The 14,807-nt window shown below is 37.0% G+C and overlaps 2 protein-coding genes across 2 annotated transcripts; both read left to right on the top strand.

The window, feature by feature from the left end:
* The first annotated feature begins 785 nt into the window (after positions 1 to 785).
* Positions 786 to 5,703, top strand: LOC107557326 (leucine-rich glioma-inactivated protein 1-like). Its single transcript, XM_016240710.1, has 7 exons — positions 786 to 1,296; positions 1,434 to 1,505; positions 3,067 to 3,138; positions 3,220 to 3,291; positions 3,549 to 3,620; positions 3,711 to 3,905; positions 4,838 to 5,703. The coding sequence occupies exons 1-7, from the start codon at positions 1,112 to 1,114 to the stop codon at positions 5,253 to 5,255; spliced, it is 1,086 nt and encodes a 361-aa protein (XP_016096196.1). The 5' UTR covers positions 786 to 1,111; the 3' UTR covers positions 5,256 to 5,703.
* A 1,507-nt stretch (positions 5,704 to 7,210) lies between these two features.
* Positions 7,211 to 13,312, top strand: LOC107557359 (solute carrier family 35 member G1-like). Its single transcript, XM_016240750.1, has 3 exons — positions 7,211 to 7,606; positions 10,304 to 10,478; positions 11,401 to 13,312. Exons 1-3 carry the CDS (start codon positions 7,291 to 7,293, stop codon positions 12,146 to 12,148), a joined length of 1,239 nt encoding a protein of 412 aa, XP_016096236.1. The 5' UTR covers positions 7,211 to 7,290; the 3' UTR covers positions 12,149 to 13,312.
* The last annotated feature ends 1,495 nt before the right edge of the window (positions 13,313 to 14,807 follow it).

Genomic DNA, 14,807 nt, shown 5'->3' with positions numbered 1-14,807 from the left:
GTGTTCTTTGTTTCAAACGGACTTTATTGTTCGCATGATAATTCAGACTTGTTTTCATCGGAAATGGGTAAAGATTCAGTGACAGGAAATTATAGGGGGTACGGGGGCGAAGAGCCATTTTCTCAAAAATAGAACAACTCTGAAAAAAAGCTAAAAATGAAAGCACTGAAAGAGTTGCAGGCACTTTACTGTTCTCAAATGTCCATGTGAAATATACATGCAATGCAACAAAGAAACAAGCCTTATGGGCTTCCAACCATTTCTGGAAAGGATAAAATTACGTAAAACTATTTAATAATAATTTGGTGAATAATTTAAATGATACTGTATAGGCCTGTGTGATCTATAGAGCTTAAATAATCACTGTATCGAACTAAAAGTCTAAAAGTGAAGTGTTAACTCTACAATATTATTATATTCCATTTATATTATATAGCCTAGCTATAATAAAAATACATTTAATGAATAATAATAGAGAATATATTTTCCTTTTGTAATGCACAATATATAGCCTATTTACAAATGCTATTTAGCCTACATTATAAATATAACGCAGTTGAATTATGGTAATCATTTTATTTAAAGTAATGCTATAAAAGAATAACAATATAACAGCGTAGTATTTCTTTCCCATCTCTTTCTGATTGCTTGAGGGGCGCAGGTGCATCACTCCAGAGCCTCGTGAATATTCTCACTATCACTTATTCATGGATATGGTTCATGCGCATTCACAGTAATAACACCATTGGATGGCAGCTGGTACATCATGATGCAAAAGAGGGATTCTCCCAGGATCTGAAGAAATTGATGCTTTACCCCGCGTCGCCAAGGAAAACATTAGATTTTTTTCTTTTCACTTTCATTTTCACAGCGTCACAATTTAAAAAGAAATCGGGTTGTATTAACTCAATCTACATGCAACTAAGGCATTTTGAGCCCGCTGGATACTTTCATTGTAGCAGAACGAATCGTTTGGATGAGCGCCTGGCACACTGAGACATAGACATTCATCACACGGACACAACTGAAGAGAGGTGAGCAGCAGAGCAGCACTCATCACCGGCGAACACACCACAGCAGCGCGCGGCATTCAGGAACACACCGGGACAGAATGGGATATGCAAACATAAGAGGATACACTTTTCTGCTCTGGGCTGCCACACTACTTCTGTTAGCCCAGAGCAGAAGAGGCAAACAGCCCAGATGCCCCTCTGGATGCACATGCACCAAAGATAACGCCTTGTGTGAAAACGTGAGATCTGTGCCACACAGCTTCCCTCCCGATGTCGTCTCACTGTAAGTGTCCTGCTACACTTTACATTATATTCCAGGACAGTACGGATTAATATAACAACTCTGAATGTATGCATCTCTGAATATGCATGTGTTGTATGCGTGCACTGTTTAAATTGCACTGATTCTTTTCCTAACAGATCATTTGTGAAGTCTGGGTTCACTGAGATTGCAGGGGGAGGCTTTCTCCACACGCCATCCCTTCAGCTTCTGTGAGTTTCTGTCAGTGTTATGTGTGCTTTTTTCTTTATTGGGATGGGGTGATCACCATGTTAAGTGGTCCAATGTTTGTTCTAAGCAATTACAGCCCGTCCCCCTTTAAAACAGCCATTCTTCAGTGTGTCTAATTTCTCAAAGCCTTTAAATGGGTGTGAATATTATGCAGTGCAGCTGCTCTGTGAGGGACATGGCCCCGTCCCCTTAATAAACAAATAAGAAAATCTCTGCAGTTTTATAATGTCACACCGACTTGCTCCCAGTTTATAAAACACGAAACCTTAGAAATCTGCAACGGAAAAGCTTGAAGGCAGTAAGTTAATAATGCGTTTCTATGCAAATGTAAACTCACACAATAGCAAATGCAAATCTGACTGGCAGTATTATGCTAAATATGACCAGTCTTTTATCTTTTCACCCGGTGTTTGGTCTGATTGTGCAATAACTTGTCATCGGCACACATGGAAAGAATTTATAAGAAGATTATGTGAAAATACCAGTCTGGCTGAGTATATGCTAGGCTAGAAATAACTATGTGTGACAGGGGTCTTTCAGCAATATAATTAAAAACAGAAAGGTATGCGGGGAGAACTAGAATGCTGATGTTATTTTGTGCTCATCAGGATGAAACTGATTGCCGTATACTGATGTCCGGGGTTGATTTAACGTCTGATGGGAAACATATTTGTGGTCACAAATGTGGTTGTATTTTTTTGTGTTAACAAATTAAACATTGCTTAAAGGAATAGTTTACCCAACAATGAAAGTTTGCTGAACAATTACTCACCCTCCTCATGCCATCCAAGATGTAGATGAGTTTGTTTCTTAATCTGAACAGAATGCGAGAAATGTAGCATTACATCACTTGCTCACCAATGGATCCTCTGCAGTGAATGGGTGCCGTCAGAATGAGAGTCCAAACAGCTGATAAAAACATCACGATAATCCCCACCACTCCAGTCCATCACTTAATGTCTTGTGAAGCCAAAAGCTGCATGTTTGTAAGAAACAAATCCATCATTAAGATGTTTTAACTTTAAACCATAATCCATAATAACGCTTCCTCCAGTGAAAAAGTCCATCCCCTGTTATCCTCTCACATCAAAATCCACTGTCATATTTGTTTAGAACTGTTGTTTGTTTAGACTGTTTTCGCTTGTAAACATTGTTTGATCTGTTTATATTTCTCTCCTGACTCGGACAAGATGACTTTTTCACAATATGCACAGAGGACTCGTATGCAATTCAAATTTGTTTCTTACAAACACGCAACTGATGGACTGGAGTGGTGCGGATTATTGTGATGTTTTTATCAGCTGTTTGGACTCTCATTCTGACGGCACCCATTCACTGCAGAGGATCCATTGGTGAGCAAGTGATGCAGTGCTGCATTTCTCCAAATCTGTTCCAATGAAGAAACTCATCTCCAGCTTGGATGACCTGAGGGTGAGTACATTTTCATCAAATTTTCATTTTTGGGTGAACTATACCTTTAAAACCTAGAGTCACAAACTCTGAAACCATTGGAACTATGTTTTTTCCCCCATGACTTCTTAGATTGTTTACAGCCAATTCTTTCGACTCCATCGACGAAGGTGCTTTCCAAGGCCTGCCACATCTGGAATATCTGTGAGTTTGATTTTCTATGTTTGAAACGGTCAGTCTTTTTAGATAACTCAGTTTCAATATAAATGCAACACTCTGTTTTAGATTTATCGAAAACAACAAAATTGAGTCGCTTTCGCCCCATGCCTTCAGAGGTTTGAAATCTCTCATTCACCTGTGAGTATATCCTTTTTGAACTATAAAATACAAATATATTATTATAATATTTGATTTAATTATTACAATTGTATATATATTAATATGCACATTTTTGATGATGTTAACAGATACTAATTCTAATCTAAATTAAAAAAAAAAATTATAAATGCTGTACAAATATTGTTCTTTCTTAGTTTGTTAACTAATGTAGTTAACTAATGTTAACAATACAAAACCTTATTGTTAAGTGTTTGTTAATTATTTTTGTTTGTTAGGAGTCTTGCCTACAATAGTCTTGAGACGTTGCCCAAAGATATTTTCAAAGGAATGGATGCCTTAACAAAAGTGTATGTATTTTGCTGCTCATGTCTAACTTTCTTGTTATATAATATACAAGAAACAGTGATTTAAATATAATCTGTAAATGCACTGAGCAGGGATCTCAGAGGAAACATGTTCAGTTGTGACTGTAAGTTGAAGTGGCTTGTGGAATGGATGTACAGCACTAATGCAACGGTGGATCAGTTATACTGCAGTGGGCCTCCACCCTATCAAGGGAAGAAGATAAATGACCTAGTGCCTCAGTCCTTTGACTGCATTACAGCAGGTAAATGTGCACTAGTCTGTCCTGAGTATAACAGATTCTGGCTATGAAATGAGCTGATGCTACATATCTGCTGAAATGCTTAGAAATGCACTGCGTACAGGGACGTGCACAGACATTTTGAGGGACAGGGGCTCAAGTGGATAAAAGGACACCTCGAATAATTTTTCGGGTGTGCGATATTGACAAAAAATATATCTCGATATTTTCTGGGATTTTATCGATAATGATAATTAGACAACATTTTTCTGAGTGTGTTATTGTGCTGATATCTGATAAGGATAAGGTTGATAAGGACTACCGTGGACAGCTGACTGCTAACATGTTTGATATTCTTAATATTCTGTGTGGTGATCAGTTCACAGCAGTGATAGAAATTAATCTTTTCCAGTAAGTTTAAATTGATTTTTGGCATTTTACCATTATAAAGCCATTTTTTTCTAAAAGTGTGCATCATTTTTTTCAGTCAGATTCTTAACTTGAATCAGTCAATTAATATTATAAGTCATTCGGGCCGTTAGCAAGCATATGAAATCAGTATTGACAAAATTCAGCTTTGCAATGCAGAGGAAACACAGAAGCTGCATTAGAAGTGCCATTTAGATGCATTTACACTGTTTAATGCAGGACATGAATGTTTTAACCTGCATTTACAAATGCATTAATACTGTTTTGATATTTTAAACAAAATGTTGAATACTGATATTTGATTATTTTTTTTTAAATGAAAAGATATTTTAAATGTGAAATTAAAACCGCCAGTAGGTGGCAGCAAGTTAAAGTTAATAACTGAGTCATTGCGACTGAACCGAATCATTTAAACGGTTGATTCATTCAGGAACAAAACAGCGTCATGTTGCTCAGAGATGCAAATTGGAATTATATTTGTTGTATTGGCGAAATAGAGCAAAAACAGTCAATTGTGTCTAACGTAAGTTTATTAAATTCTTGTTTATTGAGCTGCTGTATAAGGACGGACATTCCAGAGATGGAGGACGTCTACGCCGTCAAACACTTCAAGGTGAAGGGGGAGCTGTTTGTCTGTCTGACGCGCTTCATTGGTGACTCCAAGGTGATGAAGTGGGATGGCTCTATGTTCACAGAGATACAGACAATGCCCTCGCGGGGATCCATGGTCTTCCAGCCCCTCTCCATCGGCAACTGGCAGTACGCCATCCTAGGCAGCGACTACTCGCTAACCCAGGTCTATCAGTGGGACACCAAGAAGGGCCAGTTGGTGCACTTCCAGGAGCTCAACGTCCAGGCGCCGAGAGCATTCTCGCTGATGTCCATTGACAACCGAGAGTTCCTGCTGGCGTCCAGCTTTAAAGGGAAGACGCAGATTTACGAGCACTTGATGATCAACCTAAGCAGCTAGAGTGCCGATTGAAAGCACAGAGAACCATTCCCTGACACAGATGAGCCTATTGTTAAACTACATGCTTGATCTAGCCTAGCGCTAAAAATAATAATTCCGGATGAATGCCTCTCTAGAAACGCCCTTTGTGTCTTTCTCTGTTGTCACCATCTGTTCGGCACTTTTCATTTTTCCTGTTTTTTTTGTCCCTTTCAACAAAAGCTATTGTTAACATATTCTCATTCTTTGCCATGTAGTCACTAAAGAGGTATAATAAGGAAACAAAAAAGGTCAAATCAGTTAACTGTTGACTTAATCTGCCAAATAAACTGTTTACATTTTTTACAGTGATGTAAAAAGCCATTTTTAACTTTTTTAAACAAAGTCGTCCTGTTTAACCACATTGGGTGTGATAGATTTGAAGCTTGTTATATGACTCAACAATTTCAATAATCAGAATGCAATAAACGTAGATTTAGCTCAATTATTGAGGTAATGTGGGAAGGAAGTTTAGTTGTTCACTGGTACTTGTTTTTTTTTAGCTAGAACCAATAAAACCTTTAAAAAATACGAGCCTGCTTTGTCGTGATGCACGAACTGCGTTGAAGTGTGAATCTCATGCATGAAACCTGTCAAAAACATTACATTTACGTTCAAAGACAGTTCCTAAACGCTTTGTTTTCATTAAGCTAAATATTATTTGGCGACTCAAGACAATACGTGACCGTATTGCATACCAGTGCATTTACAGATTATATTTAAACTACTGTTTAAAGAAAGTTAGACACGTACATGTGTGTGATCTTTATTCTCTGGATTCTCCGCAGTGTTGCCAACTAATTTTCAGAGAAAGTTGCTAAAGGATGGTCCATTTGTTGCTAAAAGTTGCTAAATGACGTTGTGGCGTCATTGCGTAATCACGACGCAAAATTGTCACATCACCAAATCTCAGCAAAAACGATATTTTATATATGTTCATTTAGATTTGTTTGTAAAATAATATGCATGATATTATATTAAAATATAAATAACTGTATTTTTTAAATACATTGAATTATTGAAAACGTACACATTTTTGAATGATTACAATTTAAGTTTTTTTAGTAGCTAGTAAACTCTACTAAGACTTCGGCCAAATACAGAAAATACGTCATTTAAGTAATCAAGTGGTCAAGTGCAAAGACCTGAACCAATAAAACCTTTAAAAAATACGAGCCTGCTTTGTCGTGATGCACGAACTGCGTTGAAGTGTGAATCTCATGCATGAAACCTGTCAAAAACATTACATTTACGTTCAAAGACAGTTCCTAAACGCTTTGTTTTCATTAAGCTAAATATTATTTGGCGACTCAAGACAATACGTGACCGTATTGCATACCAGTGCATTTACAGATTATATTTAAACTACTGTTTAAAGAAAGTTAGACACGTACATGTGTGTGATCTTTATTCTCTGGATTCTCCGCAGTGTTGCCAACTAATTTTCAGAGAAAGTTGCTAAAGGATGGTCCATTTGTTGCTAAAAGTTGCTAAATGACGTTGTGACGTCATTGCGTAATCACGACGCAAAATTGTCACATCACCAAATCTCAGCAAAAACTATATTTTATATATGTTCATTTAGATTTGTTTGTAAAATAATATGCATGATATTATATTAAAATATAAATAACTGTATTTTTTAAATACATTGAATTATTGAAAACGTACACATTTTTGAATGATTACAATTTAAGTTTTTTTAGTAGCTAGTAAACTCTACTAAGACTTCGGCCAAATACAGAAAATACGTCATTTAAGTAATCAAGTGGTCAAGTGCAAAGACCTCAAGTGTGGGTATTTGGACAAAGCCCCTGATTCTCCGTCAATCAAACGCTGTGAAACGGCATTGTCGTCCAACACCGCTTCAAACGCATTTTGTCTCCCTCTAGCGGCAGAGGAACGCAACCACCTCTTTCTTTGAACAAGGTGCGTTATTTAACTTGTTGCTCGGTACCATTTCTATCCGAAGGCAACCGTGTGGTCAAGGTATGCCAAGCAGCCGTTGTCCTCTGTCATGGGTGATATTAGACAGCGCAATGGCTCTGTGAGTAATAATGACACAGATGTAGCTGTTGTCTCTTACAGAGCGGACGACATCAGGGTGCTTTGTCACAAAGTTGACGATGGGGAGGAAATTGAGTTGCAAAGTCGATCAGAAGTGCCAGTGCACGCGGATGCGGATGCAGAAAACGGCCCGCGGGTCAACGGCACTGCGTTGTACCGGGTTTGTGTGCCGGTTTGCTGTAAGAGAAACAACCCTGACCGCGATGAGGATGAGGATGAGGATGGTGAGGAGGATGAGGACGCGGGGGCAAACACAGTTCAAAAAGGTAAACTGAGCTTAACTCTTACACGATGGCATTTATTAAAGACATATGGATCTAGAATTTGATCTCCGATCCATCTATTTCTACACTTGTGTTTGACCTCTAGGACACTTTCAGTGTTACATCTATCGAGAGCAGTTAACGTTACATTCACCATAGTAACCGCGGTTTACGCATTTTAAATAATTACTTAAGTAATTACTTGATACTACTATAATAAATCGACGATAACTTGGTAGTATAGCGAACTGCCATAAATAATCAAATGTATCTAGATCTTTTCTCAAACTTTTCTTAAACAAGGAAACCCCATATTCATTTACAATGACTTGACAGTTTTAATAATAGCTGTAGTAACTAGGGGTTTATTATAGTAAAAGTGTAGTAACCATGTTTTGTTTTGTTTTGGTGTATTGATTATTACCGTTTGTGTAACCGCAGTTTTACTACAAACGCTAACTGTGGTTACAAAACCATGATTCATTTGTGGTTACCATGTATTTGTAGTAAAACCATGGTTAAGTTTTGTAAGTGATGGCAGGATGATCCATGGTAACTTTTAAGAGTTTATTCCGTAAAAGCTGACTAGAGCAGTTACCTTGTATCAAACCCGTTACATACCGTGGTAACCGTAGTTTCTTCTTTAAAAGTGCATCAATACTACTGCGAATCAATTAACTGTAGTACATGTAGAATAAAGGCTGAGTTACCATGGTAACGTTTTCCTAAAAGCTAATGAGAACAGTTACATTGTATCAAACCCCTTACATACAGTTACCATGGTTTCCACCTTTAAATACAACAGTTACTATAATTATTGATACAACTATTATAAAGCGGTGGTAACTTGGTATTAGCCATAAGCCCTCAAAAATGAAACATAAGTAAATCAGATTTTACCAACACAACATATTTCTGATTGAATGTAATCGCTTATCAATTTATTGTGATTTTACAGTAAATATGAACTGTAGTGTCTGTGGAATAAATGACAGAGTTACCATGGCAACTTCTTTTTATAAAAGCTGACAGAACAGTTACATTGTATCAAGCCCCTTACACACAGTCACCACAGTAACCATAGTTTCCCTCGTTAAAATAAACTGTGGTTACTTATCCCAAAAATACAGTTTATTCAGTTATTATTTCTACCGTTCAGTTCTTATGGAATTTATTTATGTATTTTTGATGACAGCGGTGGCTAATTAACCACAGTTGTGTGTACTGTCGTACAATAAAGTACAACATGTCCCATCCACTTTTCAGTAGTCTGGATTTCAGAAGTTTAAGAAATCTTCAAATCGTTCAAAATTGGTTCCCCAATGGAGAAATGAATGGGAGTTTTACTTCCGGAACCCAACTGTAACTCTCTGTTATTGGAAACTGGTTACCATGGTAACTTTTGAAGGGAGAACACTTTACACTGTATCAGACTTGGCTGCTTTTCATACTGTATGACCAGGCAAGTGCATCCTTACAAAACACTATAGAAGCTTGCTACAGTGATCATATCCAGTTGTATTACCATGATACTTTGATATATTGTACACCATGGTACTAAATGATTACCATATTCAAGTATCGTGTACATTGTATTTCTTAAAGTGCCTTTGTAATTTTAGGTTGTCATCTTGTCGTCTTACACAAAGAAAATAGCAGATTACATATTTTCACAGGGAGAGGTTAACCAGAAATCCTTATCATTATGAACAGTACTAGCTTTGTGGGAACTACTACTTGTGAATCACACCAGGAAACAGTATCTTTTTCCTTTCCATAGTGTTCTCGCTAAACAGTCAGGTGAAGTTGTTTGTTTTAACTCAAACCTGTATTGTTGAGTATGTGTTGTGTTCCAGGGCTCATGGTCTTTGTGTGAGGCCAGGTCCTCAAGGGACATTTGATACAATTTGGCATTTATCCAATGCTGGCAACCACACAACCTGATTGAACATGAGCTCAGCTCACCGACAGGTAGTAAAGTTGCGTTTGGTTGTGTAATCATTGCTGCCACATTTCATATCACTTCAGTGTCAAAGTTAAACAGAATCACCAACAGTGTGTTGAGATTCATGCTGTTTTGCTCCCTCCATGTCATTCCACATCAAGATCAAAATTCAGATCACTCCCCACAAAGCCAAATCATGCTGTGTACTTCTCATGTCTCATTTCCATCATTTGTGCAAACGGTTTGTGTATAAAGACTGTGGTGCTAAAGTGCTTTCGTATGGTGCTCCAGTGAATAAAAAGTCCATTTACCATATATATCTCTTGAACTTGATGTAAATTCGTAATAAGGAATTTTCTCACCATTGGAGCAATGTAAGCTTGAAGTACCTAAATGCAAATAATATTGTTGTGAATTCTGCTGTCAGTAAAAAAAAAAAAAAAAAGGTTTGAATGAACTTACAGAAATTCCAACTCCAGTTTTGCAATTCAGTAGTAAATTCTTCTTTCTGTCATTCTAATTTTACTTACAGTGGTTAGTGGCCAAATTTAAATTCACACATAGGAATTGGATCAAGTTCTTCAAATCTGAATTTTCCTCAACCTTGGTCGCAAGGATAATGTATTTGAATTGTCTGCATTTAGCAAAAATGTATTTATGCAGTCAAAACTATTAATTAATCAGCATACCATACGATTTATTTGTAATTGACTAACAGGTGTGATGTTAAGCTGTTTTGTTATATTCATCCACAGAAAAGAAACCAGCGTGTCCGGGGCTGGGCCTCCTGTACACCTTGTTAGCATCTGTATTCTTCTCCGCTGCGGCTCTTCTTGTGAAGAAAATTGAGGGGATGCACGCCATCGAAATCAGTGCGATTCGGTGCTTCTTCCAGATGCTGTTCGTCATGCCAGCCATGATATATTACAAGTATAATTCTTATATATTTCAAAAATCTATGAAACAAGTATGAATCTGTTATGATACAAGTATGGATGTATAATACAAGTATAAATCGGATATATTTCAAGTAAGAATCTATAATACAAGTACGAATCTGATATATTACAAGAATATATAATACAAGTATGAATGTATAATACAAATACAAATCTGATATATTACAAGTAAGAATACATAAAACAAGTATGAATGTATAATGCAAGTATGAATCATATATATTACAAGAATGTAAAATACAAGTATGAATGTGTAATGCAAGTATGAATCTGATATATTACAAGTTTGAATGTATAATACAAGTACGAATCTGATGTATTACAAGTATGAATCTGATATATTACAAGTAAGAATCTATAGTTCAAGTATGAATGTAAAATACAAGTATGAATCTGATAAACTACAATTAAGAATATATAATTAAAGTATGAATGTACAAGTATGAATCTGATATATTACAAGTAAGAATCTATAATACAGATATGAATCTGATATATTACAAGAATCTATATCTAATATGATACAAGTAAGACTTTATAATACAAGTATGAATCTGATATCTTAAGACTGTATAATACACTATGAATCTGATATCATAAGACTCTTATAATACAAATATGAATCTGATATGATATGATACAAGACTCTATAATACAAGTATGAATCTGATATCCTACAAGAAAGACTTTATAATACAAGTATGAATCTGATACATTAGAAGAATCCATAAAACAAGTATAAATCTGATAAATTTAGTAAGTATATATAGAAAGTATCAATACTACTTTAGTATCTACTAAAGTATCAATCTCTTGACCCTGTAATTGGATTCAATATTTGAATAATTTGACTCCACAATGTGGCAATAACCTATAACCTTTTATTTGGTCAGTACTGGCTTTTTGGGACCAAGAGAGATGCGAATCTACCTGTTCCTCAGAGGGTTCCTGGGCTCCAACGCGATGATCTTGTTGTATTATGCAGTTCTGCAGATGCCCCTAGCGGATGCCACAGTTATAATGTTCAGTAATCCAGTCTTCACATCCTTGCTGGCTTGGATTTTCCTCAAGGAGAGGTGCACCATATTGGACGTCATTTTTACAGTGTTTACACTCACCGGCGTCATACTGATAGCCAGACCTCCCTTCCTCTTTGGTGGCAAGCTGTCTGGGATCGAAGGAGACTACACCAATCACATCAAAGGCACGGTGGCTGCCTTCATGGGGGCGATCGGAGCGGCTTGCACTATGGTCATTCTGAGAAAAATAGGGAAAAGTGTTCATTACTGCCTTTCTGTGTGGTATTATGCAGTTATCGGACTCATCGAGTGTGTCATCGTTTTGTTCATCTTGGATGAATGGACCATTCCGTCCTGCGGCTGGGACAGGTGGATGCTCATTGCCATCGGGTTGCTCGGTATAGCCGGCCAGACGTTCCTTACCAAAGCCCTACAGATTGAGAAAGCAGGACCTGTTGCACTGATGAGGACTATGGATGTGGTCCTGGCGTTCATCCTGCAGTTCCTATTCCTCAACCACAAACCGACATGGTGGAGTCTGGGAGGAGCGCTGTGTGTGATTAGCAGCACTAGTGGGGTGGCCCTAAGGAAGTGGTATAACAGCACAAAAAATAAGAGCTGATTGCGTATTATAGTGAGATGAAAAGAGATTTTATATGTTTGCTACAAATAATTGCTGCATTAGATACCAAAGAAGCTGTTTTAATGTAATAATATACATTAAAGTCTGAGACTATTTCTTTGATTTGAGTACCTTACTGTATGCAGTATGTACAGTACAGTATATAACAGGATTTTTAGTGGTTTAGTATTTTCTTATCCTTTCGTGAAGACAACACGTGTTCGTGTTGAGACAGTATTGCTTTATCATATAGAGAGTATAGTAGACAACGTAATAATAGACTGCTGGTCAGGAGCTGTGCTTGATGTGTGTAAAAATCACCAAAAATGTCAGTTCCATCATTTTGCCGTTGCAATTGATTTTTTTCCATGGAACATAAAAGGAGATTTTTTTGATTCTCAAAGTCACTCTATTCCATACGTTCCATCTGTATGCCATCATTTATAGTCTTTTGAAATATCTCCATTTTTCTTCCATGGAAGGAAGTTTGGAAAAACACTAGGATAGGTAAATTATGACAGGATTTTATTTTTTTTGGGCAAACTATCCCTTTAAAAACCCCTTTGCATTTTGTCGTTGACAATGTACTGTAACTGGCATTTCTTTTAAAAGGAAGACGCAGGGTCGACAGTTTGTCTGAATATTTTTGCATGCTCAAATTAAGGTTCATTCTGTTAAGTTCTGAATTATATGTGCTTAAAGCTGAATATGCAATCAGTAATATGATGAACCTTAATCTGAACCTCGATGGACCACTTGAACTAGATATATGCACAGGTTTGCTACACAGATATTTGCCTGATATAGAATGAGTCGCACCTATTTATTTATCGGACATGTGTCTTGGCACAAAGATGAGTTATTGTGAGTTGTTACAAGAGGCAGTGACTATCAGTAATGGCTGTTCTTCTGCAGTCCAGTCACTCTGAAATGGGGCTCTTCAGTTTGCTTTAAATTTACATTTATTTAATTTGATAATTTTATTTAAACCTGTTTGTTTAAACTGACCTAAAAGCACTTTACACTGACTTTTGTCAGTTTATCTTTATTAAAAGCACTATTAACGGTTTACTGATACTTCACCAGCAATTTATGGACATGCTGCCTTAAGATTTTTTCTTTTATCTGATGACATTTCTGTTAATAATCCATTTATGTAAGAGCAGATCCCTCCATATTATTTATTGAATAAGGTTGTCAATTTGAAAAATGCTTGCTGTAGGTTTCATCTTGCATATTTATGACTTCTGAACTTAAGTAGTTGAAATAAATGAAATTTCCTTACCTCGCTGAGTACAGTGCCTTTTTTCAAGAATTTAAACTTGTAGGCTACAACATGGTAATCATGTGATTCGCACCTTTGCCAAGTGGTAAAGAAGGATTATAGCTGCATTCTTGTGGATTTTCTGTTCTTTCTCTCATTAATTTGTGATTTTCCGCCTTAGATGGGATCATTTTAATCACATACTTAATGCTTTGTGTATATATTTAAGGATGCACTGTTAAATGCAATACACGGCAGACATCAGCATTTAAAGGAATATTTCACCTAAAAATGAAAGTCTGCTCTGATTAGGAAAGACATTTACAAATTTGCTTCTTGGACGGCCTCTTTAGCAAACAGCTTGTTTAGCAAATTTTCATTTTGCGGTGAACTATTCCTTTAAGATTAAATTTTAGCAGTTTTCTGCTCTCTAAAAAGAACAAGCTGTTTTGCCCTCTGTTCTCAAACGGGCTGTTAAGTAACCCTAGACATGAACAGCCTGTTCCAATGCAGTACATTTACATTGTCAAGATAACAGCAGCAGGCTTTAATGATAGATCGACACAGATTCAATAAACACACATGGAACATCCCCTTCTAATTAAGGCTTTGGCTATTTCAGGTACACCCTTTAATCTATCACCCTTTAATCTAAAATACACTTATATTACTCATTCTAACTTTTATTGCATTTTCCCTCACTTATGATTTACACAGAACAAAAGAGACCCTGATGAGGACGACGAGCATGCAGATGAGCTTCCCTGAGACGGTTTCTGACAGTTTGTGCAGAAATTCTTTGGTTATGCAAACTGATTGTTGCAGCAGCTGTCCGGGTGGCTGGTCTCAGATGATCTTGGAGGTGAAGATGCTGGATGTGGAGGTCTTGGGCTGGTGTGGTTACACGTGGTCTACGGCCGGTTGGATGTACTGCCAAATTCTCTGAAACGCTTTTGGAGACGGCTTATGGTAGAGAAATGAACATTCAATTCACGGGCAACAGCTCTGGTGGACATTCCTGCAGTCAGCATGCCAATTGCTCGCTCCCTCAAAACTTGCGACATCTGTGGCATTGTGCTGTGTGATAAGATTTAGAGTGGCCTTTTATTGTGGCCAGCCTAAGGCACAGCTGTGCAATAATCATGCTGTCTAATCAGCATCTTGATATGCCACACCTGTGAGGTGGATGGATTATCTCGGCAAAGGAGAAGTGCTCACTAACACAGATTTAGACAGATTTGTGAACAATATTTGAGAGAAATAGGCCTTTTGTGTACATAGAAAAAGTCTTAGATCTTTGAGTTCAGCTCATGACAAATGGGGGCAAAAACAAAATTGTTGCGTTTATAATTTTGTTCAGTGTATATTGTACATGTTAATTTTCATAATCGTTAT

This window comes from Sinocyclocheilus grahami, unplaced genomic scaffold (genome assembly GCF_001515645.1).
Source record: "Sinocyclocheilus grahami isolate Dianchi unplaced genomic scaffold, SAMN03320097.WGS_v1.1 scaffold599.1, whole genome shotgun sequence".
Classification (NCBI taxonomy): Eukaryota; Metazoa; Chordata; class Actinopteri; order Cypriniformes; family Cyprinidae; genus Sinocyclocheilus; species Sinocyclocheilus grahami.
The sequence above is the reverse complement of the archived record's forward strand: the minus strand, read 5'-3'. Positions and strand labels throughout refer to the sequence as shown.

Coding starts and splice junctions, on each gene's coding strand:
- LOC107557326 (XM_016240710.1), top strand. CDS start 1,112: ATGGGATATGCAAACATAAGAGGATACACTTTTCTGCTCTGGGCTGCC. Junction 3,292..3,548: donor TTGAAATCTCTCATTCACCT/GTGAGTATATCC, acceptor TTTGTTTGTTAG/GAGTCTTGCCTACAATAGTC. Junction 3,906..4,837: donor TGTGCACTAGTCTGTCCTGA/GTATAACAGATT, acceptor TTGTTTATTGAG/CTGCTGTATAAGGACGGACA.
- LOC107557359 (XM_016240750.1), top strand. CDS start 7,291: ATGGGTGATATTAGACAGCGCAATGGCTCTGTGAGTAATAATGACACA. Junction 7,607..10,303: donor GGCAAACACAGTTCAAAAAG/GTAAACTGAGCT, acceptor ATTCATCCACAG/AAAAGAAACCAGCGTGTCCG. Junction 10,479..11,400: donor CCAGCCATGATATATTACAA/GTATAATTCTTA, acceptor TTATTTGGTCAG/TACTGGCTTTTTGGGACCAA.